Consider the following 25348-nt stretch of genomic DNA (forward strand, 5'->3'; position numbering starts at 1 on the left):
TCTGCATTGAACTCATTGCCAATTCCGATTTAAACCAAACTTCCTAATTGATATTGTGTCAAGATGCAGAAATGTGTGATAGGGTCGACATTATTACTTAAGAAAAAAATATGTATTTTCCTGGCCTATATTAAGATACTGATGCCACGTGACCGTTTTGCACATCTCTATTTTCATAGCCGAATTATTTTATGATGTTGAACTTTGCTGAATGAAAGCAATATAAATGTTCACATTTTGTAACTGGTGAGTAAATTTTATTTATAGAGCATTTTCACAGAGTTTGTCTCACATATGAAGTCGCCCCTTTAAAAAGCTTAGCAAAAGGTTTCGGAGTGTGTTTATTGGAATTTTCGGCGATTTCTGCAGAAGTGCATTTAGGTGACACTGATATTGGACTTGAAGGCCTGGCTTAGTCTCTTCTCACTATTGGGTGGAGATCAGAACTCTACATGCTAGTAAAGATCTTCTCATCCATGTCTTGGACGAACCTTCCTTTGTGCATGGGAGTAGAGTCATGTTTGTAAAGGAAGGCCATCCCCAAATTTTTCCCACAAGTGGGCGGCATGGCCCAGTAAAAGTGGGCATCTCCCAATTTAGAGGTTGTGGGTTCCATCCCCGGCAACTGAGACCATGTCGACAAGTACTTGAGCAATATTCTGAACACACAGGTGCTCCTTATGCTGAATGAATGAAGATTCAGTGTTGAAAGTAAGCACCGGAGATGTGTCGCACGGTGAAGGCGACGGCCGGGGGAAGAACCCAAGCCAGCCAACCCCCCGCCAACTTGTGCAACACATCTTCTGTTCTGCGGTAAAGATGGCGGCGTCAGAGGGGGCGCGCAGCAGCCGGAGCACGGCGACAGCATTTTGAAAAAAGCTCCACATTTGAGCAAAACCCGCTCGTTCATCTTCTGTCCGGACGACGTTTGTTTCTCCGCAGCAAAGACGGTCGCTGTCATGCGGCGGGGGGAGGTAGTTTAATGTTTAAAACACGGACAGTTGTGGATTTCTCTGATTGCTGCTAACAGCAGCTAGCTGCTTAGCCAAGCGAGCTAATCCGGGATCGTTCGCGGCGAGAAGCGCGAGGAGGAGGCGGGGGATTTGAGGAACGCTTTTCGGCTCGCACGCTTCTCCAGCGCGGGGGAATGTGAGCCGGAAGCGCATCGGGGGGTTTGCTCGCTTCGTCCCGAACGTCCTTACGACAAACTACCGGGATGGGACAGCAGGTAGGCCGCGTCGGTGAGGGCGCATCGACCGGACTGCAGCCGCCACAGCCCCACGCGTCCCAAGCGCACCAAGGGAAGGGGAACCGGGGGAGCGTCGCCGGGAGGAGACCCCGAGAGCCCGGCAGTAACACCGGCACACCGCCGGGCAGAACCGCTGCGATCAACGTGCCTGACCCCTCGATCAATATATTCACCAAGCATTCAGGTAAATACATAAGTGTTTTTCGGAAGCAGTGTGTGGAGTTGCTTCAATATTTGTTGCAGCTTCTTAGCATTGGCTAAGCAGGGACGTGCTAGTTTGACGTTAACGGACATTTTCAGCAAGACTTTACAGATTTTACTCTCTCTTGTTCCTTTTCTATTGTTTGCTTCTATTTTATTTCATGATTGCTGGATTGTGTGTGATTAAAACAACAGCGCGAGTTGCAGCTTGTGCCAATGCTGAAGATACCAAAAGGAAGGACAATGTTATGAAGGAAGCCCCATTTATGTAGCCTTCGGCTTCGATTGTTTAGGATTTCCTTGTTTGATGCCATCATCTGATTGCCGCGTTGGTAAACATCCTCGCTCTCGGAGCGATTCCTCTCCATCGGAACGACAATAACGTGCGCTTTTGTCGCGCTCACTTGCATACTTGCACTCTTGCATCCTGTCTCTTCGCGTCTCCTGTTACAGCAAGCTCAGCAATGCCAATGCGTGGTTTGATCCGGTGCTGAATAATTGAGGTCACCTTCTGTCGTTATAAGAGGACGCTCATGCACTCAGGATTATTCCCAAGTAATTGTTTTTGTGCAATATCTTAACGTCTGCCCTACTTCTGCGGAAGATTAGTGGGATCGCCTCGTTCCTTGATGTCAAGAATTAGATGAGTTTTTTTTCTTAAATGTTGGAATTTGTCATCAAGACAATGCAAATTACTAGGGAATATACCCTTAATTAACTAAACGTACTCAATGCATTTTCAATTTTATCTTCAAGAAGACAAATGTTCAAATAAAGACTCAACAACTGATTCAAGTTTTTTTTCAATATTCTTTTCAATGCCCTAGAGTTCAGGAAATATTAAAAGTCAGACACTTTTCTTATCCTCGCGAGGACCCGCACCCAAGATGAATTCAGCCAAGAGAAAAAGCGCTCCGAAAATGTAGCTCTCACTAGGGCTGAACGATTGGTTGTCTTAGGACCGAAATCGCGATCTCAGACAACGTGATTTCAGGATGGTCAAAGCTGCCTGAGTTTTGTGACCCACATTCACACGAACCAGCGCCGTATTGATTAAAAAATACGTTATGTCCAAAAATGCACAGGAGCAGCCATGTGCTAACAATAACTGCATTACACATCCACACGCCAACGTCACGACACTTTGCTTTATGACACCGTGTCATGATGCATGTTGCGCAAGTCGATCATCAAATAAAATGAAAGCACAAGTGAATTAGAAACAGAGACATTTTTGGGGACCCTGCCTACATTGTCGTGTTTTACAACGCACAAGATGAGACCGTCCAGCTCGTTGAAGTGAAATGTGCGCAGGATTCCCACGAGTTATTGCGACGATATTCAGTGCATTCAGACTGTACGAGAGAAAGCGCAACTGAGCTTTGCGTTTGGATGCTTTGACTGTTTGCAAATTGAAGCGTTGTTTTTAGAGCCGTCACGAACGGATCATTTTGGAATCGATTATCCTATCGATTCGTTTTGTTTGGGACGACACGAGTGTGTGCGTCTACGTCACCAAGCTGTGTACTTAGTTGACGTCAAGCTTGCAAGAAGTACAAGAAACTTTATTCTGATATGAATCTATCCAATTTCATGCTTTTTTTTTCCAGCTACGCTGACATGACGCATTTCCTCATTGTTCCTCTTGAGATCAAAAAGTCCAAATTCTGTCACTTGAACTATCCAGCTTCATTCGTCACTGCATCACAACATGCGCTCAACAAGCTTTCCCAATTGGTTGCAAGTGAGTGATGGGCTTTGTACCAACATGACACTGACGTTTTGCGTGACTTGAGAAGCTTTTTTCTTAATAGGAAATAATTGGTTGAATAACAAATCCTGTCAGCTCATTCTGAACAAGGACACAACGTTTCTTCCTTGGTCGCCTTGTGTTGCGTAGTGACGGTGGTCCGTCTCTTTAAAAATAAGATCATTGCATGATGCTCGTTATCCCCTATATGAGCCTTAAAGAAAAGCACATAGCGTCCGTCCATCGTAGCTCATGCTTATCTGATTGAGATGACAGTGCCTGCAAAGTCATTTGGATGTTGTCATCTTATTTTTAAGCAGCGCTGGGCAGTCCGTCCCGGATTGCGGAACGGCCCGGTCGAACGCCCATTTTTGGGGCTGGGTGTGTGTGTATGTGTGTGTGGGGTCGGGGGAGGGGGAAACAATTTTTATGAATTAGGCCGGAGAGTACCTAAGTCGCGGCCGGAGGGCGGGGGACTGACCAGCAAAAAAGGGTCAAGTGCCCACCTCTGTTTTTACGCTTTTACTTTTGGTAAGACTGTCAATACATGTAAGGCATGCCGCATTTCTCCCCCCAAGTTGCTCGCTCGCAGTACTGCACTGGAGAAGGACACGCAGACAATGGGGACTTTGGGGACTGGATAGGATTTCCCGTCCGTGGCTGTGTCAAAACGAAGCCCAAGAAACACAGCACAGACGTGAGTGCAGAACACACTCGCGGTCAAGTGTTGTGCTTTCTCATGCTGAGAGACAAGAGTGTGTGTCTTTTTTTATGGCGGTCATACTGCCTGCCACTCTGCAGAGAGGATTTTCGTCATCAAAGCTCACAATAATAGAACAAGGGCTTCTCTCTTAAGAGACAGCGAGGACCGAAGTCTTTGAATGGCTATCAAAGTGCTCTCTCATCCAAACGTGGTTAGTGACCGTCATGAAGAATTGTTCGTCTTTGTGACAAAAGCTGGGTTTGTTTTGTCTTGTCAATCGCTGACCTTTTGACTGCCTGAAGTGTCAGTCTGTGCTTAGTAGGGCTGCCAAGATTAGTCTAATCACGACGACGATCCAAATCGTCGACAATTAATTTAAGTAGTCGACGAGTTTTCTATTTCCATATTTTTTTTATTTGGCGCCTTGCTTTTCTCTTGAAACAGCCTCGTCTCTCCAAAAAAGGTGTGTTCCTCCTATTATTATTCACATAAGGATTTTATTTTTGTTTGTACCATGTGCATTGTATTTGTCTATTAATTAACTACTAAATTATGCATACTAGTGAAAAAATGCAAAACGTTTTGGATAAAGGTTAAATAAAAACAAAATTAAAAACCAATCCAAGTGTTTATTTTCTTTTCTTTAGCACAGTGCATTTTCCTAGTTTACAAGCGTACTCTGATTTCACGACCTCTTTTGTTTGGGAAAAAAAAAAAGGACTGGTGTGCAAGAAGAGTGAATTTAGTTTTCAAGTATTTTTTTTGTAGTCACTCATAGTTTTTTAAGTATTAGCGCAACTCTAATGTCGTTTCTTCTTCGCTTGTTAACATTTTTCTTTGCATTCCAAAATGTAACAAAATATTTCACATTGTATTAATTTTGTTATTATATAAGTCATTCCTTCTGGAAGGGTATAACCAGATGCTTTAAAAAAATGAGTGCGGCACAGTAAAAAGATGGATTAATTTAAGTGGATAAATCTTAAAATATGGACTATTAACTGTTAAACAAAATGCTGCTTGCATTTCCACCGCTAGGTTAGTAGACACGTGAATAGCTTTGTATTGTGTAACGTTATCCCTAGAATTTTTGTTTTTTTTACATTCCACCGTCAAGTTGAAGAATCTGTTCAAAAAGGTTTTGCTGAGCTTGCCTTTGATCTTGCTGAAAAAGTCCACTATTTCATCACAGATTAGTTTCGCTCACCCGTCATGACTGAGTGGCCTCATTTCTTCCTTCTTTGTGTGCACAAATTAGTGTAATGATTAAAAACCAAGCTCAGCAACAATAATACTTATAATATGGTCATAACATACATTGGAATACTTTTTAATTTGATCAGAACCATATCTGCAAGTGTAGACACAAAAAGACGAACCTGCAATGAGATATTTGGGCCGTTAATTGAGAAAATCAAATCCATTTTGAAATTTTCTGAGGTTTGTCAACGGAAATCCTCGTTGAATCCAATGATGCCTTCTCAGGTTCTAATTGAATGGTGCCAGTCTTTGAGGAATGCATGCTTGTCTGTTGAGGTCACGCCCGTAGTATGTTGCTGCCTGTCCCTTCTGTGAATCTTGTATGCTCACACGGCAAAAAGGCAAGGAAACTTCTTATGAATCGCCCTTTGCGCTGCTGATTTTTTTTTTTCTCCTCTTAATCCATTCATGACGAGGTGAGTCATTTCCTGTCTCTAACTCAGGTGTGCAGAATTGCCCCTCTGAGAACCTTATGATTTCAGCCGCTCTGCGTCCCAACACGACTTCCTGTGGCGAAAACCACAGAAGGAAAGCGAGAGACAATGAATGCAAAGGAGGACCTCAGTGCTGATTCAAAGGGACTGTCACGTCACCTTTAGTTGTATCGGCAGAAGTGCAGTATTACGATATTGACGCCTCCACCCGTCTAGCCGCTGCAAATCTTTTCAGTCTTGTGTTAACGAACACTCGATTAACGCATGATTCCTCACTTGTATCCCGAACTTGTGGAGGCTTGCGGAGGCTCAGCGTCCCCCCCACCCCCCTTCTCCAAACTTAAGCCCGTTTCCACTGCCTGTAAGAAGCTGCCATTTTCCCACTATACTTTGGCCTTTGTTTGAAAATGGGTGTCAAATTGGACACTTTTAACCTAAAGTGTCTGCTTTACCAAATTCACGTTGCTGTTTCAGTATTTGTGTTCACACGTCACGAGACTGTTTCATCATTGATCATCATTGCCAACTACAAGCCTGGCATGTTTATTACTAGGCATGCGCCAATCATGCGCAGACCGAGTACAAGTACTTCCATAATATTTGTATGCGTTATTAATCAATCGTTATTGTTGATGATTTTCATTTTCTGACACTGATCATCTTAATGATGTCTCTCAATAATTAGGATAGAGATAAATATATGCACCACTTTTTTTCTGCGAGCTTTTGAAAACCACAATGTCCTGTCCCTAGTGAGCTATTTTTAGAACTGTCCCTCGGCGACTCGTGGTGCTCGACGGCTAGCTGGTGCCCGTAGAGGAACAACTTGTCATTCGACGATGGCAATACCAACTGACATTGACGACACTTTGATGGCGCTGTCACAAAAATATACCGTACCCCTAACCCCCACCACACAAAAAAAAAAAAGCCCCCAGCCGGCCAAAAATCATGTCTGCTTAGTCTCTGTTTTGTGCATTGATCGAATATCTAGCTGGTAGGGAATATGCTGATTTTTTACATTTTCTATTTTTTTTTAAAATAAGTTCTATGGTTATTGTGTTTCTGTCTAACCCAGCCATCACCTGAAAATAGCAGTTTGCTTACAGACACATTTTATTTCATGTACTTGATTTATGTAATCTCCCATTTGAGAGGTTGGGCTGCTTTCCAAAGATTTGTACACAAGCACAGTAAATAATTCATTGTTGTAACTAGATGCTAACTTGAGTATCGAATTAGAGGCTGATGTCTAGAATGAACCACCTCCATGTCCTGGCCAGACGAGCGAGAATGCCTCGATCCAGGATCCATGGACATAAGCCGATTTGCATCAAGGATGAAATTGGATTAGAGACAAATCCACTTTTCCTTTGACTATGCGCTAAAGCCTTAACAACCAGAGCGAGTCACACAGCAGCTATAGCACAATGTGCGAGATATTCTATAATTAGCTGCGGTGACATGATAAGGCCTCGTATAAAGCAGATTTGTCCAAAATGGGTTGGTCAGTTAGGCCTTGTGACTGCCATTAACCACCAGGAGGAGCCGTGGCCACACCTCCTCTTGATGTGGGGGGCTTTCTTACATGACATAAGTAAAAAATGTAGGTGAGTGTGTTTGTGGGAGGTTGAAAGTGTTGATGGGTACATGTTTGAAAATTGCAAAATTTCAATGTTCTTGTCACTGCATCTTTGCCTTGAGCTTTTGCGTCGGCTAGCAGCCAAGCTTCTTTGGCCCCCCCCAAAAAAAAGTCTTTCAGTCCTTGGCCTCGACTCTCTTGCAGCTTATATCATTAAGGAGAAGGGATTAATTAGAACAGCGCGTGGTTGGCTGTACAGATGGGGAAAGCATTCCATGCATCTGTCATCCTTAGAAGACAAAATGGTTTGAACTTTGGGGAGAGGTCCAAGCCAAATTGCTGCAGTGGCTCGTGGTTAAAGTAGCAGTTTCACTATAAAGCTTAGCTGTGATGGTGCTGCATGGGAGGAGGAGAAAAAAAGAGAAAGTCTCGAACAGAGCTAGTTGTGCTGCCAAGCCTGTTCAGCATTGATTGGCTTCCAGCATCAGTCCTCTGTTGTTGGCATTATCGTTGCCGCTTATCTTGTGGCTTGCAGGCTGGAGAGTCGGCTTGGAATTTACATGTCCACACATACTCTGAACATGCGTGCGCATCCAAAGCCACATTCATGCTGAGAATGCTCCATTTTTCAGACCAGATATTCAAGTTGTGTGTGTGTGTGTGTGTTTCTGGAGAGTTTTCCAGCAAACGTTTTGCCTTGCAATGTGCTCTCTTGAGTTCAGTTGCATTAGTATGGAAAATTGAGTACTACGGTGTATTATGTCTAGAAGTATTTCTAATGTGGAACACCTCTGAAGTCAGACAATTAGATCACTTTTGGGGAAAAATATGTCACAAAATGTGGGCGTTTGAAACTGCTGCGTACCTCATTGGGATGTGCAGTTAAATGAAATTCAATTATGATTATTACACTCAACGATTACAAAATTGACATCATAATAAAAAATATATATTATATACAGTTTTCTTTTATTCAGACAAACTTGAAAGCTAGTGAAAAAGAAGCCAAGGTAAAAACGCCATAATGCAATTATTATATACAGTGTTTTATTTGTGTGTTTGTGTGTGTGTGTTTGTGTAAATACTCACTATTGATGTCAAGCCCCTTTTCCTTGTTGCTCTGTGGTAGACTCACTGACGATATCTCGTCACATGATCATCCAGGGACAGATAGACAAGTGGTGTGACTTATTATTATTTTATTTTTTTTAAATGTCTCTGCGCTTATTATGTATTTGTGGGCCAATAGCAGGCCACTGTGCTCTGCTGCCTCCAGTTTGGCAACAAGATAAAATTCAATTTGAGTCAAATATCACTCGAAAGATGTTGATCCACCTCTGGATGGTGGAACATCTTTTTTTTTTTCAAGTCAGTCCACACACATCTTACATTCACATGCATGAACGAGGTGTGTCAAGGTCGTGTTTGTTTTCTTCCATGTGCATGTGTGTGAGTCGGCAAAGGAAATTGATGTAAATTTTAATGATTCAAATTCCATTATAGCGAGACTGCTCAATTAACAATTCTCATTGTGCTGTGCGCCGTGGAGAACATTTTATATCCTGATTAAGATACTAATTGCAGTATTTTTTTGTTAGCTTGAAATCAATTTTGTCTGAGGGAACGGTGCAATGGATCTTTGCTAACAGCCTCTCAAGCTCATTTATTTCTAAACACGTTCTGCAAACAATTACATTGATCAATAAGATGCAATAAAACACAATTTCAAAGAGTGCGCCAAGTGTTTTCAAGGAATGTGCTGCACACTCAACTATCAGGCGATATTGATTTTCAAATGCGGAAACTCGTAATTGTTAGAATTAATATAAAAAAAGACAACGTTGAAACTGTTTCGCTTTAAGGTATTATTTCACTAGTTTTTTTTACTATTGTTTTAAAAATTCGCAGCGGTATCAAAGTTTTTGTTTTAATGCATGTATAGTGTGACAATGTTGGAATCGTGTCATGTAGTCTAATGTACAATTTTGCTCGTATCCATGTTATATTTGCCAGTGATGTAACGTTGCTGCAGTTAGTTTTTTAACCGTGATTCATTTTTCATCTCATAACTTATTTATGCACAGTTTGAGCTGGCATCAGTCCGGCATGAACACTGCACACACTCCAAGTGCCCAGCATTAAAGAAACTTTTTGGCACATCATTCCCGCATCCCACACTCCAGCGATGATTTACCGATTCACACTCAATTCAACTGTGAGGCTAATGTCATCGTTGGATTAAATAACTCTGTAACCTTAAATACTCCGAGCCATTTTGATCCGTCTGCCACAGAATAAAAAAAACAAACAAATTTATCCTGTCTGTATAAAATAACTTGAGTTTAATTCCTGGCGGACCCTCTGGAGGTTGTCCACTCCCTGACGACATGACTGCGCATAGAAATCTGATCAGACGACACGCGCAGTTGTTTCCAGCCAAGACCAGTTACCCAAATGTGTTTCGACACCAGGATGTGTGAAAGGGGGAAGTCTGGTTGAGGGAGACGTGCGGAACTCCATGGACATGACTCAAATGTGGACACAAGGCAAGTGCATACATGGGCGCTTGTAAAAGCGTGTGGAAAAGTCCCACTGTTGGGGAACTGAGTCGCGTGTGCACTAGGGATGAACGATTTCAGGAGAACATTGAATTGAATTTGATAAACGATTAGCTTAATCCCCCCCCAAAAATGAATGCAGGTAAAATTAAAAAAAAAAAAAAAATTAAATACTTTGGTGATCACAGCAGGAATAACTAATTACACTTTCCCCCCAAAAATGGATAAAACATTCAGCCCTTACTGTGCACACTCGCCAAAGAAGAATTCTAACAATAATTAAAACATAACTTAACACATAACACGCACGCACACACTTAGAATATGGTATTCATTCTGGGTGACGCTGGCTGACTTCTACGTTGTTCTAATTCTCCACGTTTCAAACGTTCAAATTTTGAGCTCCTTCTGTATTTCTTTATCAGCAAAGTGTCTGTGACCTCCTTGCCTAAAAGTAGAAAGGCTTTATTCTGACTCGAATCACCTCAGTCTTGCTTATCCTTCATCCTCTTGTGCTCGTAACAATCAGACTCCTTTCTGTCTTTGTCTGCCGCTGGATCGCAACGAGCCAAATCTGTCTTGTGTAATGTCTCGTGCACGTGGAGATGATTGTATCAGGTTCGAGTATGTGCTTCCTGCAGACGGGCAAGCGGCCATCTTTTGTCTGCGCCTTTATCACGATGTGCATTGCCGAGTTATCTCTGGCGTCATGCTGCTGTGTTTTGTTCACGTGCAGCTAAAAATAATTGCTTGCCTACGTTGCCATGGGCTTCCGATACATTCCATTCTGGTACTTTGTGTTGGAATAACTTTGTGTTGATTAGTTACTCTTCAGGAATTATTACTAATTTAAAATGTGTTGATTTATTATGATTTCCATGAGGAAAGTACACCAGACAAAGGCATGGATCCAAGACTTTTTTTCTCTGCATGACTTTTAATGGCACTGACTAACTAGATGGAGCGGATCGAGTTGGATCCAGGCTCATCAGAAGTTCATCAGTTTCAGTTCATTTTATTACTATCCTTGAGACGTGGTTATACCGACAAATCTTTCCACTCGTATTATTTTGGCCATTGGACATTTTTTTTCTAGTCCAGTTTAATGACTATTTTTTCCCTTTTTGTGTGTGTGGGGGGGGTGTGCGTGTAGGTGTGGGTGTGTGTGTGTGTGGTGTGTATGAAATTATGCATTTTAGTAACAAATGCAGAAAAGACTCCAGAAACTTAACATTAATTTCATGTAATTTTAAGGAAAAATACTGCATCGGGATAAATACGGTTATCAGGATATCAAATTACGTTTATCTGGAAATACAATTGCACACCACTAATATACCGTTATACAAAATAATCGAATGATGTCCAGTGGTATACAGTGTAATTATCTACAATTTATTTTGTTTTTGCCTCAAGAAAATACCTTGGCCACGTGATAGGTGATCATGTAAACAAGCACCAATTGCTAATCGGTCATACGAGCGAGCACCTGCTGTGTTGAGGCCGGCCAAGTCCTTGGAAAGCCAAAAGGAAGGTGTCACAAAATGTGTCCTCTCAGTGGCATTAGTGTGTGCGTGTGTGTGCGTGCCACGGGATCCGGGTCAACCTCTGTCCCGGCCGTCTCAGTCGGCGTAGTGCAGGCTTTGCGTCCCCCCGTACGACTTCCAAAGACCCCTTCTGAAAAGCTGGACACAAAGCGTTTCTTCAGAGTGCACATGTGTTTCGTTAACAACATACACTCACACACACACACCACACGACACACACAACATACAACGCGAGAACCAACTGCTCATTCAGTTAGACGTTGCAGTGTTGGGGGATTGAATGGAGGCCAAATGGAAAAGCAAACGGCTGTATTGAAAATCTGTCACATGAAGCATTTAAAGGATTTGAAAAAGTTGACTCAATGTAAATTTTTGGAGTGTGCTTGGCGCATTGGGATTTTTTTCTATGTTGGAAATTGAGGACTGGAATTGGAACCATTAGGACCATCCCTACAAATATGTGGAGCATCTAATCTCATTTAAAAAAAACATTCCTCCAAGAGAGTGTGATATTCAGCCAAGTAAGAAAAACAGTTGGTCCAACGTCGCTTGCGGTTGTACACACTACACATGCACGCCTACACACACACACACCCTCTCTCTCTCTCTCTCTCTCACTCATTCCCAAGAGGACAAGACCAGCCATCTGCTGTTGACTGCAGCTGTAGTCCGCACACACAAAAGCCAGCTCTCAGTTTTCCTACTTCACCTTACACTCTTCACCAAGTCCCCAGATGTCCACTTGAGCATATGTCTAGAATTCTCCCACCCTCTCACGTGCCATCCCTCCCAGCGTGCTACATCGCGAGGAAGGGGGGGCTTCAGTCATGGCTCTTTCTGCTTTCCACGTGTATCACAATGTGTTTGGGATTCTTGCTTCTAGCGTGTTGGTGGATAAACTTCATGGGGGCACTCACTTTGAGATGGTGAACTCGCCTCAGCGTTTCTCCTTCAAGGCTTGGATCAGCTACTTTGAGCCAGATCAAGAAGCCCTCAGAGTGTAGAGCTGGTTGAGAAGATGTACTGGGAACTGTGGCTGAGCCAGGCCACAGCCAGTGGCACGTTGCAGTGCGTTCTGGTCCCGAACAAAGGTGGGCATATTGTGTGTGTTTTGGCACAGTGGACATACAAGATGATTCATCGCGTTGTGTAGGCGACACAAATATTTGGGTCATATTTGGGTTCTTTGTGCAGCCACTATTCATGCGGCATGTAGCGTGTGTCCTCCAAAATTGAAATGATGTGTTTGTTTAAATGCAATGATCAAGTTTGCCATCGCTTTGGACCATCCCATAGCGATGCTTATTAGAGCTGGGTATTGATTAAAATTTCAAAATTCTCTACAAAAGGGCCCGATTTGATTTTAGATTCCCGATTTCACTTGAGTGATTTTCGATTCAATCAAGGATATAACGCAGTAGCAATTTGACTTTGGTATGGAAAGCTTTCTCAGAAGAACCAATGCTGCAATTTGTACAAACTGCTTTACATTTATTAAAAGGATCATTATATGGTTTATGAATTTATATTGGGCTATGAAAAGCAAGATCGATTCAAATTGATTATCGCTTCTAAAGCAAAACAATCTCTGGCGTACTTACTTGCTTTGCTTGTTGAATGAAAGGTGGCATTTTGCATTAAGATTTTAAAAATAATGTTAAAAGTTTGCTTCATAATTGTTTTTTATGTTGCCCTTTTCCTCTCATAAAGTTAAACCAACGTTAAGAACAAAGTAATGCGTCAAACTGTTTTGCTAGTAATTCAGATCTTTTCTGTTGGAAGTGATAAAGGACCAAAACTGAAGTTATTTTATCAATTATCTAATTATTAAAATGAACCTTTGTTGGAGTTTTATTCTGGCAAATTTCGGTATCTGTCTCGCAAAAATCCGTATTAGTCGGGCCCTAGTTTGGATATTGTGAAGCTGCCAATGACAAATTCCTTCCAAAATCAACAAAAAAAAAACGAACCCGAAATCAATTCATACTCGTAAGCTGGAGTACATAGCTACTCTATCATCAGTCGGACAATTTCAACACCCTCCTCTCCCACTCCTGCAGCAGCTGTTCAGACATGCAGCTGCTGAGTGTTGTTCATCTGCTACTCACGTTCTGCTTCATCGATGGCAAGTCAATCTCTGCTGTGGGTGCGTCTTTTAGCTACGTTATCACTGCGTCCCCGTCAGGTCGCGTCACTCTCATCCTGACTCTGGAGCTCCTCCCTCTTTGCGCTTCTTTAAATACGTGCACCTTGTTACCTCAGATCATACCTGACCTCAAAGGTAAGAAAGCGTTTTACTCACGTAATGGTTTTGAGGTGCCTGCAGGCAAACAGTTTTGACGAAGAATGGGTGGCCCTTAGTGGCCAGAAACTCTCGACTGGCTTTCGGCAGAGTCCGGAGCCCGGACGACCAGGTAGACCGCTAAGGGCATCTTGATCAGGAAGCTTCAGAGTTTTCAGCAGCCAGCAAATCAGCATGAGGCTTGATGTTTGATTTCTCTCATCTCATTATTTCCCTTCTTTTTGTCTCTCTCCCTCTCTGCTCATCGTTTTTCTCCAGAAGCTCTCCACAGGCCATTTGGGCTGGATTCTGCGGCCTTGACCGAAGCGGTACGCTGGAGTTCCAAGGAGAACCTATTGGGGGCGACTGAGAGCGACCCCAACCTGTTTGTTGCACTTTATGACTTTGTGGCCAGTGGAGACAACACGCTCAGCATCACCAAAGGTAAACAACAAACAATTTGACAGTATTTCAATCAAACGTCATTCATATTATTCAAATCATGAGAATGCAATTTTGCATGGTTGAAGGTAAGTTATTTATAATGCGTATTATATTAGATCTGTGTAAAAAGATTACAGTGCTCAGTTTGCATTGACATTTTTCCTTTTATCACAACACAACTAAAATTTCTGGAACTGAAAACTACAAAATGAAAACATTTTTTTTTTTTTTATCCCAATTCCAACAACATATTCAAACAGGGCATCATAATGACACCTGCTTAGCACGTCCACTTGTATGTTCTGAGCTTTGGGCTCCCAATCAGGCGGTGACCTTCCCTGGCCGAGTTTGCATGTTCTCACGGTGCTTGCATGGCTTTTGTCTCCTCCCACAACGCAAAAACACGCTTCTTGGCTTAATTGCAGACTCGGATTTGTCCTTAGGTGTGAACATGAGTGTGACTGGTTGTTTGTTTTCATGTACTTTGTAATTAGCTGGCAACCGCTCCAGGGTGTGACTTGCATCAGGGATTGCCTCCAGCTCACCCAACACTAAACAGTCTGAAAAGAAAAATTGGTTGGATGAATAATCAGACATATAATCAATATTTTTTAACCACTTTGCCGCATATTGTGCAGAGCGGGCTTTGTACATGGTCTGTTTTTACAAATTTTCCAAGCTTTGGGGTTTAATATTGTTGTAAGGCGACCACGATAATTAGCATCTTGAACATGCGTCAAGAGTCCGAAGAAACGCAGCTGGTCACTTCCATATAAAATATTGTAACAAATTGGGTTATGTACGTTGTTATTGAAACACTTGTGTTTTGCCGAGCTATGTTATTTCCGAGTTTTTTGAATGCATCACGCGACTCGCACATAGGAGAAGGGAGTTGGGAAGTTCCGTGTTCTTGCAGCCGTCTTGTAATAATAAAAGGGAGATAACATCTTTGGAAGACGTTAGAATATTTTTTTTGCTTCGAATAACAAATGAACCGGAAGTACTGAATTTTTTTTATTTTTTTTTATTTTTTTTTTTTTTCTCCATCGGTGCTGCCCGGTCCAAAGTGGCCCACAGCCTTGTGGTTGGTCACCCTTTTCTTAGAGAATATATATTTGTGTCTGCATCATCAAAATGGTTTGTTGCTAGGTGGCGCCATGTTATATCAACACACGCCCAGTCCCACACCTTCCACAGACGCACGTGTGTTGCAACACAGTGAACTAAGTGTTCCGTAGAAAACACTTGAGGTCACGGCGGTGATTGACAGGCCACCAAACCCGGAGGGGGGAAGAATTCATGTTTCATGCACAGTTTTACAGTTATATCATTGGAATGTTGTGTGTCAATAAAGCTATAGGTGATAAGAATCGTTGGGACACCTGGCCGTGACACACACACCCACCCATCTATAGGAAGAGAAAATGTAAGAAAATATGGAGTTGGTTCCCACTTTGCAGCTATGACTGATAAACGCTTGTGGGAAGAAAAGATTTTGCTTTAAAGCAACAATGTCGAATTCTTGCCTGGAGAAAAGACCGCGTCACGCTTCTATTGCTGTGACGACATGGAATTATTTGACATCACCAGCTGGCTTACTTTGAGCGGCCACTAGTTGGAATTAGCTGCTCAAAGTCATTATCTCCTCTTAGCCAGTCCAAAGTAAGGCAGTCACTATTTCCAGTTGTGCAGAGGAAAATAGAGAATGGCACACAGGATAGCACTTTGTTCAAAGTGGTTTAGTGCGGATAGTGACAGTGGTTTTTGCTGCTCTGTGCTTGTCCAGGTCCAGTAACTAATTCCTGGCAAGTCTGTTTAGCTTTTTTTTTTTTTACGGATCATTACAATCTTAATTGCTTATTGGCTACAACCGCCATTTCCTGGACGCCTAGCTTTGCCGTGCGTAAATAATGCGTCATTTTCACTCTGACTCACTGGACAGTCGACCCGGCCCGGCCCGGTCTGGATGTTGGGCTTCTGTTTCATAGTTGGAGGAACTCTCATAGGCGATGGAGCTCTTTGAAAAAGAATGGCAATGAACTCGACTGACATTCTTCCCGTGGTGATGAGCTGCACTAAATTGCTACTATTAAATTGAAATGGCCCAAAGCCAAACATTCAGAAAAAAATTCTAATTAATATATAACATTGTGTAATTACACACTAGAAATGAAAGTGATGCTTGATTGACGTTAACATTGGCACTTATATAATAGGTTAACCCCAATTTTTTTTTTTTTTTTTTAACGATTACACTTTGACACCCTGGCTCTTTGGAATGTCATATGCTTCTTTTCTGCTAACTAAATAACTCCAACCAACCACAATTTGATTGCCAAATAATGTCCGGCGAAGAGGTAAATGTCTGTTGCATTATTGAATCACTCCCTCCTCTGGTTTTGGGAAAATCGTCCGCCTTTCCGCACCCTCACGTCTCCCGCTGTGACGTCAAGAGACAGACGGAGACGAGACACCGAGTCGCTACTTGTCTGCTTTTGCCCGGCGCTCGCATGGCAGCGTCGCTCGTTATTATTGCTGCACAGCTTTTGAGGTCGTTCAGTAAGATTCCCAATGTGTCCATTCCGCCCAGTTTGTTTATGTTACCAAAGCATCCTCGCCAACATTCTTACCTGCTGACAAGACTCCCATGTTGAGTCTCTGAGAACCTCTTTTTCTTTTCTTTTCTTTTTTTTTTTTGTAATTAGATTTAGTCTAATGGCTTTCTAATCCCGATTCCTCATCTTTGAGTATCTTAAGGGCAGATATAGGATTAGGCAGCTGGATTCAAAGTCACTTGGCCCATTTTCCCATCATTATTATGTACTTTTACTCAGAGGTTATGCTTTCATTATATCTGCGTTCGTTTGTTCTCCTCTTCTAGAGTAGCAGTTTTTTTTAGGCATAAATAAGTGTAAAAGGTTTTAGAACAACAACTTAAGAACTCCAGATATTCAGATAATATGAAATAATTTGGCTTACAACCTTTTCGGGAAAACATACCCAAGAAAAAATAAATAAATAAAAATTCCTCAGTCAAAGCGGTTCACTCATTGACATGGCAAGCGACAAATGTTTGAGAATTTCCTCCTGTCTGTGTCTAGGGGAGAAGCTGCGTGTGCTCGGCTACAACCAAAATGGCGAATGGAGCGAGGTTCGCTCCAAAAATGGCCAGGGATGGGTCCCTTCCAACTACATCACGCCCGTCAACAGCCTGGAGAAGCACAGCTGGTACCACGGGCCCGTGTCGCGCAGTGCCGCCGAGTATCTGCTCTCATCCCTCATCAATGGCAGCTTCCTCGTCCGAGAAAGCGAGAGCAGTCCCGGACAGCTGTCCATTTCCCTCCGCTACGAGGGGAGAGTCTACCACTACCGGATCAACACTTCCTCGGATGGAAAGGTAGCTTAAGACAGGTGGTGGTTAATAGTTGGGATTTGTTCAGATTTATATTTTAATTTGCCATTATAAGTCTTATAAGGCAAAAGTTTGACATATTTTAGCATTTTGATTTTGAAAACAGTAACTACAGTTGGAATAAAAAAGAGAATAAATAGGACAAACTTGTTTTTGTTTCACTGCAGGACTGTTCCATTTCTCCTGAAATCTAATTTGAATTGCTTGCATCTCGCTCTCCCTTCTCCTCCTTCAAGGTGTATGTGACATCCGAGAGCCGCTTCGCCACCCTGGCCGAGCTGGTCCACCACCACTCCACGGTAGCCGACGGACTGGTCACCACACTGCACTACCCTGCGCCCAAGTGCAACAAGCCCACCGTGTACGGCGTCTCGCCTATCCACGACAAGTGGGAGATGGAGCGCACCGACATTACCATGAAGCACAAGCTGGGAGGCGGCCAGTACGGCGAGGTGTACGTGGGCGTGTGGAAGAAGTACAACCTCACAGTCGCTGTCAAAACACTCAAGGTGTGACTCCACTTCGAAGATACTCAACCGTAATTTCAATGTCATTATTTGCAATGAAGGGACAATTTATGACAATTATGGTGGTAGGTCACCACCTACAGGCAGACTCTGGTAATACACATAAATTGTCTCTCTTTATTCCAGTTTTATTTCTGATTGTCGCTTGCACTATATTTACATTTCCCTGGGTTGTACGTCTGTCATGGGTTCAAATCTAGCCCCTGATTTTTTCTGTGTGGAGTTTGTGTTCTCCCTATACATGCATGGCCTTTCTACGGGCACTCCGACTTACTCCCACATTCAAAAAAAACATTTATGGTAGGTTAATTGAACACTCTAAATTATCCCTCGTTATGATTGTGTGCCTGAATGGTTGTTTGTGTATTTGTGCCCTGTGACTGGCTGTCAACCAGTTGAGGGTGTAGCCCGCCTGCTGTCCTTGAAGATGGCTGCGATAGGCTCCATCTTGCCCGTGACCCTCGTGAGGAAAAGCCGTTTGGATAATGGATGGATGGATATCACGGATATAGACATTAACATTTTTTTCCCGCGTCCTTAATGACAGGAGGACACCATGGAAGTTGAGGAATTTTTGAAAGAAGCTGCTGTCATGAAGGAGGTCAAACATCCAAACTTGGTTCAGCTTCTTGGTCAGTATCATAAGTATCTGTTTGTCCCATTTTGATTTTCCCCTCCCCTTACAAATATTTATCAAACTGCCTCTCCCACAGGCGTGTGTACGTTGGAGCCTCCGTTTTACATTGTGACCGAGTATATGCCCCACGGCAACCTTCTGGACTACTTGAGAGACTGCGACAAGGAGGAAGTGAATGCTGTGGTTCTGCTCTACATGGCCACACAGATCTCCTCGGCAATGGAATACTTGGAGAAAAAGAATTTCATCCACAGGTGAGAAGAAAGCACCAAGCACCGTTCTGTTTCTTATGGTATATTCCCAAATGTGTTCTGTTTCAAATGAAATATTCCCATGTTTTTTTCTGTCAGGGATCTCGCGGCGAGGAACTGCCTCGTGGGTGAGAATCATGTAGTAAAGGTGGCAGACTTTGGTCTGAGTAGGTTGATGACTGGCGACACCTACACTGCACATGCCGGGGCCAAGTTCCCCATCAAATGGACAGCGCCGGAGAGCCTCGCGTACAACACCTTCTCCATCAAGTCTGATGTATGGGGTGAGTAACGTGCACTCGGTCATTTCCGATATTCCCACTTCGCTCATGCTCGCATGGCCCATGATCGACATTGTATTTGTCCGACAGCGTTTGGGGTCCTGCTATGGGAAATTGCCACCTATGGCATGTCTCCGTACCCAGGCATCGATCTGTCTCAGGTTTATGATCTTCTCGAGAAGGGGTACCGCATGGAACAGCCTGAGGGATGCCCGCCAAAGGTCTATGAACTCATGAGGGCATGTAAGTAGATTTTTTTGCAATTAAAGTCCTTCAGATGATGATTAAAGTCATTGTGACCGCTACTTGAAGCCGAACTCTGATTGGCTTTCATTTGTTTCTCTTAGGCTGGCAGTGGAGTCCATTTGACCGGCCATCGTTCGCAGAGATCCACCAAGCCTTTGAAACAATGTTCCATGACTCCAGCATCTCGGAAGGTAGCATGGAAAATAATGAAAGCATCTTCCTGGAGTCCAGCCTTTTTTAAATTTTTATTTATTGTTTTAACTGATTATTATGTAGGTCATTCTATTTCCCTCTTTGCAATATTGGACTGAGCAACCAAGACACAAACACAAACTGTAGTAAATATAATTATAGTTATGTGCTCATTGTCATAATGTAGCTCTTTGCAATCACTGCTATAACCTTGTGACATTTTTAGTCATATATATATATATATATATATATATATATATATTTTTTTTTTTTTTTTTTTTTAACTGAAAATTCTGTCACTCAGAGGTTGTCTTGTATCAATGCTGCCAATGTGTTTTCCAATTTTATTTCTTTTTTTATTGCAGAGGTAGCGGAGGAGCTCTGTAAGACGGCTTCCTCCGGTCACGGGGGTCCCCTCCAATCTTTTGACACGCCTCTGTTGCCCTCCAAATCCCGCACAACACTCAAGCACACAGAAAACAAGGAAAACATCGAGGGCGGGCTCGACGGAAGGCCAGAACACGGGACGCACGGTCCCTCAGGTACAGCTAGACACGTTTGCCTCGCCGGCAAGCGATCGGTTGCTTCACATTACAAGCCCGCAGGTGTCTCGAGCCACCTTGATAGCAAGAGCCAACTGCAGCGTCGCCAAGCCCGTCGCCTGAGAAGAAGGGCGGTTATTTTTCTCACTGATTGACCACAGGTTTAAGAGTCAGTCTTTTGCCAAGTCTGTGCATTTGAGGCAAGTCACAAAGAGATTTGTGAGGCGCTATTGCTCGCTTTACTGTCAAACTAGTCACATGAATGAAATCATATCTAAAAAAAAAAACCTAAATTGTAACTCATGCAAATATATCACAAAACATCTATCTATCCATTTTTATATATATCGTTTGTCCTCATGAGAGTCACGGGGAGTTGCAGCCTATGCCAGCTGACTTTGAGCAAGGCGTGGCAACATGTTGGAATGTTGCTTCTCCTTTCAATTAAGTGTGTTTTTTTTCATGTTGATAATAAAATGTTGGTCCCTTGTGGTTTTCTGTGATGCAAATAAGTGTGTGGTTACATTTCTGTTTCTGTTCGTATCCGCACATCCTTTGATCCCCTTCGAGTTCATCAAAACACTAAGCATGAATCATACTAAACAAATAAACAAACCCAAAAAACTTTCTTGGATGAACATTTTGACACTGTCTCAGGTTTGTAAGAAGGGCTGGGTTTAAATTTTTATTTTTTTTTTCTTTTCATAGCCGTTATATTGATACTTTTAATAACGTCTTTTTCCCCATAAATTGACATGACTTCACCTGTCAGGCAAGATCTTGTCACACGCAAATAGCGTATTAGAACAAAATGGCGGAAGCCGTGAAGTCAGTGCCAAAAAGCATGAAGGCAGATATATTTGTTTTGATCAGGTCATGTTAAAGAAAACATACTTGATTAATGGAACTGCATTGGTTTCAATTCTTAATGGAAATTTGCATATTTTTACTAATGCACTTAGTTACAGCAAGCAGTTTGTACTAATTGCAGCATTGGTTCTCTGAGAATGCCTTCCGTGCCAAAGTCAACTTGGTACTGCGTGAAATCCTTGATTGAATCAAAAATCAAACTGAATTGAAAATGTAATCTATTCGGGCCCTTGTGTATCGAATAAAATTGATTATGGAAATTTGAATCGAAAACCCAGCCCTATTTGGGAGTTTTTGTACAGTACCAGTCCAGTGATTTGGACACACGTCCCTTGGATGTGGCGGTGTCTCCAAATTTTTGACCAGCTTGATGCTTTTATTATAAAGCCTTGTTAATCAACCCATTTTGCACATGTGTAACTTCAGTCCAAATCTAGTTAAATGGTTTGAATGTGCGTGTGCGCGACTTACGCATGTCCAACTTTCCATGCCACATTCAAGTTGTTTTGTGTCAAGTTGGAAAAATATCAAGCATCAAAGTCTGAAACTGAGGGTCGGTTTTGATTGAGCCATCTTTTTAATGGCTCATCAGGCTCAGAATTACCTTACCTAGTGGTTAGCACGTCTGCCCCGGTCTTCGTATGTTGACTTTGCTTCTTCTCCTCTTATTAAAACCAAGCATTTTAGTAACAATTTTCGGTGAGTGCAAATGGTTGTTTGTACACGAATGAATACACATGGCTGGCAATCAGTGCAGCATGTAAGCCACTTTTTGCCCCAAGTCAGCTGGGATGGGCTTTAAATCACTTCTGAGCCTCATGAGGATAAATGCCGTAGAAAACGGGTCAGTCCTGGGAAGAATGTACATTTTGATTTGGGACTCGAACTGATTTTTTTAATTTGATTATTCTAACAAATTGCTCATATTTTTTTTGTCTTCAGGCTGGACTTCTTTATTCGGAAGCGATGGATGTACAGGCAGTTCCCCGGCGCTACCCAGAAAACAGCAACCTCGTGATAAGTCTCCCGGGAGTCTTTTAGAGGACGCGCTGGACACGGGCACATTCACGCGCGATCGCAAGACTGGCTTCTTCAGCTCCTTCATCAAGAAGAAGTCATTGTCATCATCTTCCTCCTCCTCTTCTCCGTCCTCCCAGCATCAACAGAACCTCCCGACGCCTCCCAAAAGGAGCAGTTCCTTTCGGGAGATGGAAACGCAGCCGCACAAGAAGTATGAGCCCACTGCTGATTTCAGCCCCCCGCCTCCACTACCGCAGTCGGATAGTTTAGGGGGCTTCTCCGCATCCCCCTCTCATACCCACAGTGAGCCCGCCCAGCCTCAGTCGCGCTGCTGCGGGGCCACATTTGGACAGAAGCCCTCTGGTGGCGGACTTGTTTCGCAGGTAACAAGCGGCAGCAGCTGGGGAGGTCTCGCCGGGTTTTTTACCCCCAGGCTTATCAAAAAGACCCTCGGGCTGCGGACAGGAAAGGCGGTCTGCTCAGGGGATGGTGGAAACTTGGTTGGGGGGCCGAAACCCTTACCTAGGTCCAATTCTACCTCCTCAATGTCATCTGGGTTGCCAGACCTGGAGCGGATTGCGTTGACTTTACCCAGGAACCGCAGTGCAAAAACCCCTCTGGAGAGGACTGCGTCAACCACCTCGCAGCCAGAGAACGGGGCTTCCCGTCCCCCTGAAGTGCTGCTCAGGAGGATGGATGAGGGGACTGCTCAGATCAGGGAAAGGCCCAAAGCCAAGCTGCTACCCCGGGGCACTGCCACAGGGGGGAGGGTGCCCGGGGTCGGGGGGGAAGTCGGTGAATCGGACAGTGTGTCTCGGGTGAGGGAGGGTAGAGAGGACGGCGGGGCAGGACTGGAAAGGCAGCAAAGTTGGTCGTCCCCCTCTAAGACTTCTACTTCAGCTGCGTCATCAAGTGCACAAACACACAACCACAAAGTTCCAGTTCTCATCTCCCCCACGCTGAGAAACAGCCCGGGCGACGTGCACCTCGTCGGGCTGGACTCTCAGGGGAACCGCTTCAAACTGCTGTCGGAGCACCAATCCGACCGGGACAGGCCGCGGCTTGTCAAGCCCAAGTGCGCGCCGCCTCCTCCGCCGACCTTACGCGGCATGCAACACTCCTACAGCGGCGAGGGGGAGGAGCAAGTCGGAGCCGCACCGATCGAAGTCAACGGAGATACGTTAAAAGGTCACAGGTCGGGCCGGTTGTCAGGAGGAGTGACCACAAGCAGACCGTCAGTGCCACCACCACAAGTGCCTCCTGCTTCCTCCGCAACATCCACTAAAATGGCCAACGGGGCACCCAGCACCGCCGCCGGCTCCAAAGTGGCACTGCGGCGGACCAGACAGCCATCCGAGAGGGTCCCGCCCGAGCGGGTCAGCCGCGAGGCGCTGCTGGAGTGCGCCGAGTGCCTGAGCAGCGTCCTCCACACCAGCTCGGAAAGCCCGTCCAGCAGTCAAGTGCTGGACGCCGGCCACCAGCTGCTGGACTACTGCTCGGGTTACGTGGACTGCATTCCGCAGATGAGGAACAAGTTTGCCTTTCGAGAGGCGGTGGGGAAGCTGGAGCTCAGCCTGCAGGAGCTGAGGGCGTCGTCCTCAGGTGGCGGAGGGCTGAGCTGCGTGGGCTCCAACAGCGTACTAGACAACCTGCACGGCTGCATTAAAGAGATTAGCGACGTAGTCCAGAGGTAGCCGACGCCAACCGTCACGCCACAGCATAATTCTCTTCCGGATTCCTTTAACCGTTTGGACATGAGAACAATGTACCTCAGAGAAATCACTACAAAATGTCATTGTTTTATTGTTTACAACACTTGTTTCATAAATTCCCACTATGGACACTTCCTTTTGGCTCCGTCTGACCTGTACATATACGGACCGCCACGTATGCCAAACGAAACGTGGTTCCAGTCCAAAACGTGAAATGTTTTGCCTCACACCGGCCATAATCATCCAATGAATGTCAAGCGTGTGTCGCTGAAGCGCACTCTCGCTTGTGCGTCAGACTGTCGATTGTGCTTAGCCTTAGTGACGAGCAGACCATTAAGCTCAATGTTTCATGAATGTGTGACGTGTGAGCGGGTCGGGTGCGCCGTGTTTCTCTGGAGTATTTTTGCACCGTGTCTCGCAATTTAGGGACCATAACTAATTCTTGAAAGCCAATTCACGACAGACAGGAAACAGCGTCCAGGTTTTGATTTAGTTTTAATTTAAAATGTGGTCACTGTGTGATAGGGATGTATGTGCATTTGACTAAATTTCCTTGATTGACTCGCTGCCAGCAGTTTTCACAGCAGAGCTTAGACAACGGCTTGATATTTTTTTTTTTCATGATTTTGTAGCCTCGTTAAATATTCTTGATTTTTTTTTAATCATTCAAATTTGGCAGAGTTGTTTACATCACTCTTCTTTGCGGTGTGTGATATTTACAAGATCTTTTCAAATTACAGAGATTTTTATGGTTAATCAATGATTGTGCCTATCCCCATTTCAAACATTACAGTATTTGGGATTTCACTATGGGCCGTAAATATTGTTGCCTCTTTTGTTACTCTAAGTTATGAATCAAGTTAATGACTGTAATTTGCCAACTTCACCACCATGTTGGGAGATTTTTTTTAAAATAAATTGGTGGTATATGCCACAGCCTTTTTTAGTGAGGAATTATGTTTTTGTTTTGTTTTGTTTTTTTAAGTACGGAAGCCCAGAAACAAAAGATCTAAAACTCAAGAAGTGTGATGGAGTCAAAGATTTTACTTTATTTCCCCCTCAGTATTCAAAAGAAAATGAATGTGTGTGTTTTTTTTTTTTTTTTTTTTTTTTTGCCTGAATGAGTTTCAACCCACACGGCTTCAAAAACATTTCAATATTGATCTCTGGCTGTCCTTTGGCACCACATTGTTATCCTCGACAGGAGCACGGGGTCGCTCGCACACTAGGCCAATTGGGACAGCTTTCCTTCCAAGTGTCCTTGCGTGTTGTGCACGACTTCCCTGTAACCTTTTGTGGTCTCAGTGCCTCACTTGTCTGCAATTTATGAAACTCAATCCAAACACACTTGAGTGTTCATCACAGTAATTACACAGTACCTACTCTTCGTAGACTCATCTACAATTTTGTCTTCAGCACATGAGCGATTTGTACAATATTTGATTTAAAGAACGTGATTTCTAGAATGTCTATGTATGAACTTGAATTTTAAATTATTCTTGTTTTTATTATTATTAGCAAAAGCACAGAGCTATTTGGGGGGGGTCATTTTTTTTAATTTCATAATAAACCAGAAAACAATTTATGTTGTAATTACGGAAGTGGCTCATGAGAACATTTGATTCGGCCTGCCGAACAGTTCTAAAAAC

At 43.5% G+C, this 25348-nt stretch overlaps 1 protein-coding gene across 4 annotated transcripts; it reads left to right on the forward strand.

Moving 5' to 3' along the window:
• Positions 1 to 639: 639 nt before the first annotated feature.
• abl2 (ABL proto-oncogene 2, non-receptor tyrosine kinase) lies at positions 640 to 24802 on the forward strand. Of its 4 annotated transcripts, none has more exons than XM_088313365.1 (11): positions 640 to 1433; positions 13848 to 14009; positions 17111 to 17406; positions 17658 to 17930; positions 18496 to 18580; positions 18662 to 18839; positions 18936 to 19120; positions 19208 to 19360; positions 19465 to 19554; positions 19921 to 20097; positions 21910 to 24802. In XM_088313365.1, the coding sequence occupies exons 1-11, from the start codon at positions 1217 to 1219 to the stop codon at positions 23679 to 23681; spliced, it is 3588 nt and encodes a 1195-aa protein (XP_088169491.1). In that variant the 5' UTR covers positions 640 to 1216; the 3' UTR covers positions 23682 to 24802. The 4 variants fall into 4 exon arrangements, with proteins under 4 accessions (XP_088169491.1, XP_088169489.1, XP_088169493.1 ...); XM_088313363.1 differs by having other exon boundaries at positions 642 to 1433; positions 13845 to 14009; XM_088313367.1 differs by lacking the exon at positions 640 to 1433 and adding an exon at positions 13562 to 13698.
• Positions 24803 to 25348: the final 546 nt, after the last annotated feature.

The sequence above is a fragment of the Idiotropiscis lumnitzeri genome, chromosome 13, assembly GCF_059441095.1.
Source record: "Idiotropiscis lumnitzeri isolate Australia: NSW breed Sydney's pygmy pipehorse chromosome 13, RoL_Ilum_1.0, whole genome shotgun sequence".
NCBI classification, from domain to species: Eukaryota; Metazoa; Chordata; class Actinopteri; order Syngnathiformes; family Syngnathidae; genus Idiotropiscis; species Idiotropiscis lumnitzeri.

Bases quoted from the DNA above. Each gene is read 5' to 3' on its own strand.
- abl2 (XM_088313363.1), top strand. From the start codon at position 1,217: ATGGGACAGCAGGTAGGCCGCGTCGGTGAGGGCGCATCGACCGGACTG. The intron at 19,121-19,207 runs GTGAGTAACGTG...TTTGTCCGACAG, and splicing joins CATCAAGTCTGATGTATGGG to CGTTTGGGGTCCTGCTATGG. The intron at 20,098-21,909 runs GTACAGCTAGAC...TTTTGTCTTCAG, and splicing joins CGGGACGCACGGTCCCTCAG to GCTGGACTTCTTTATTCGGA.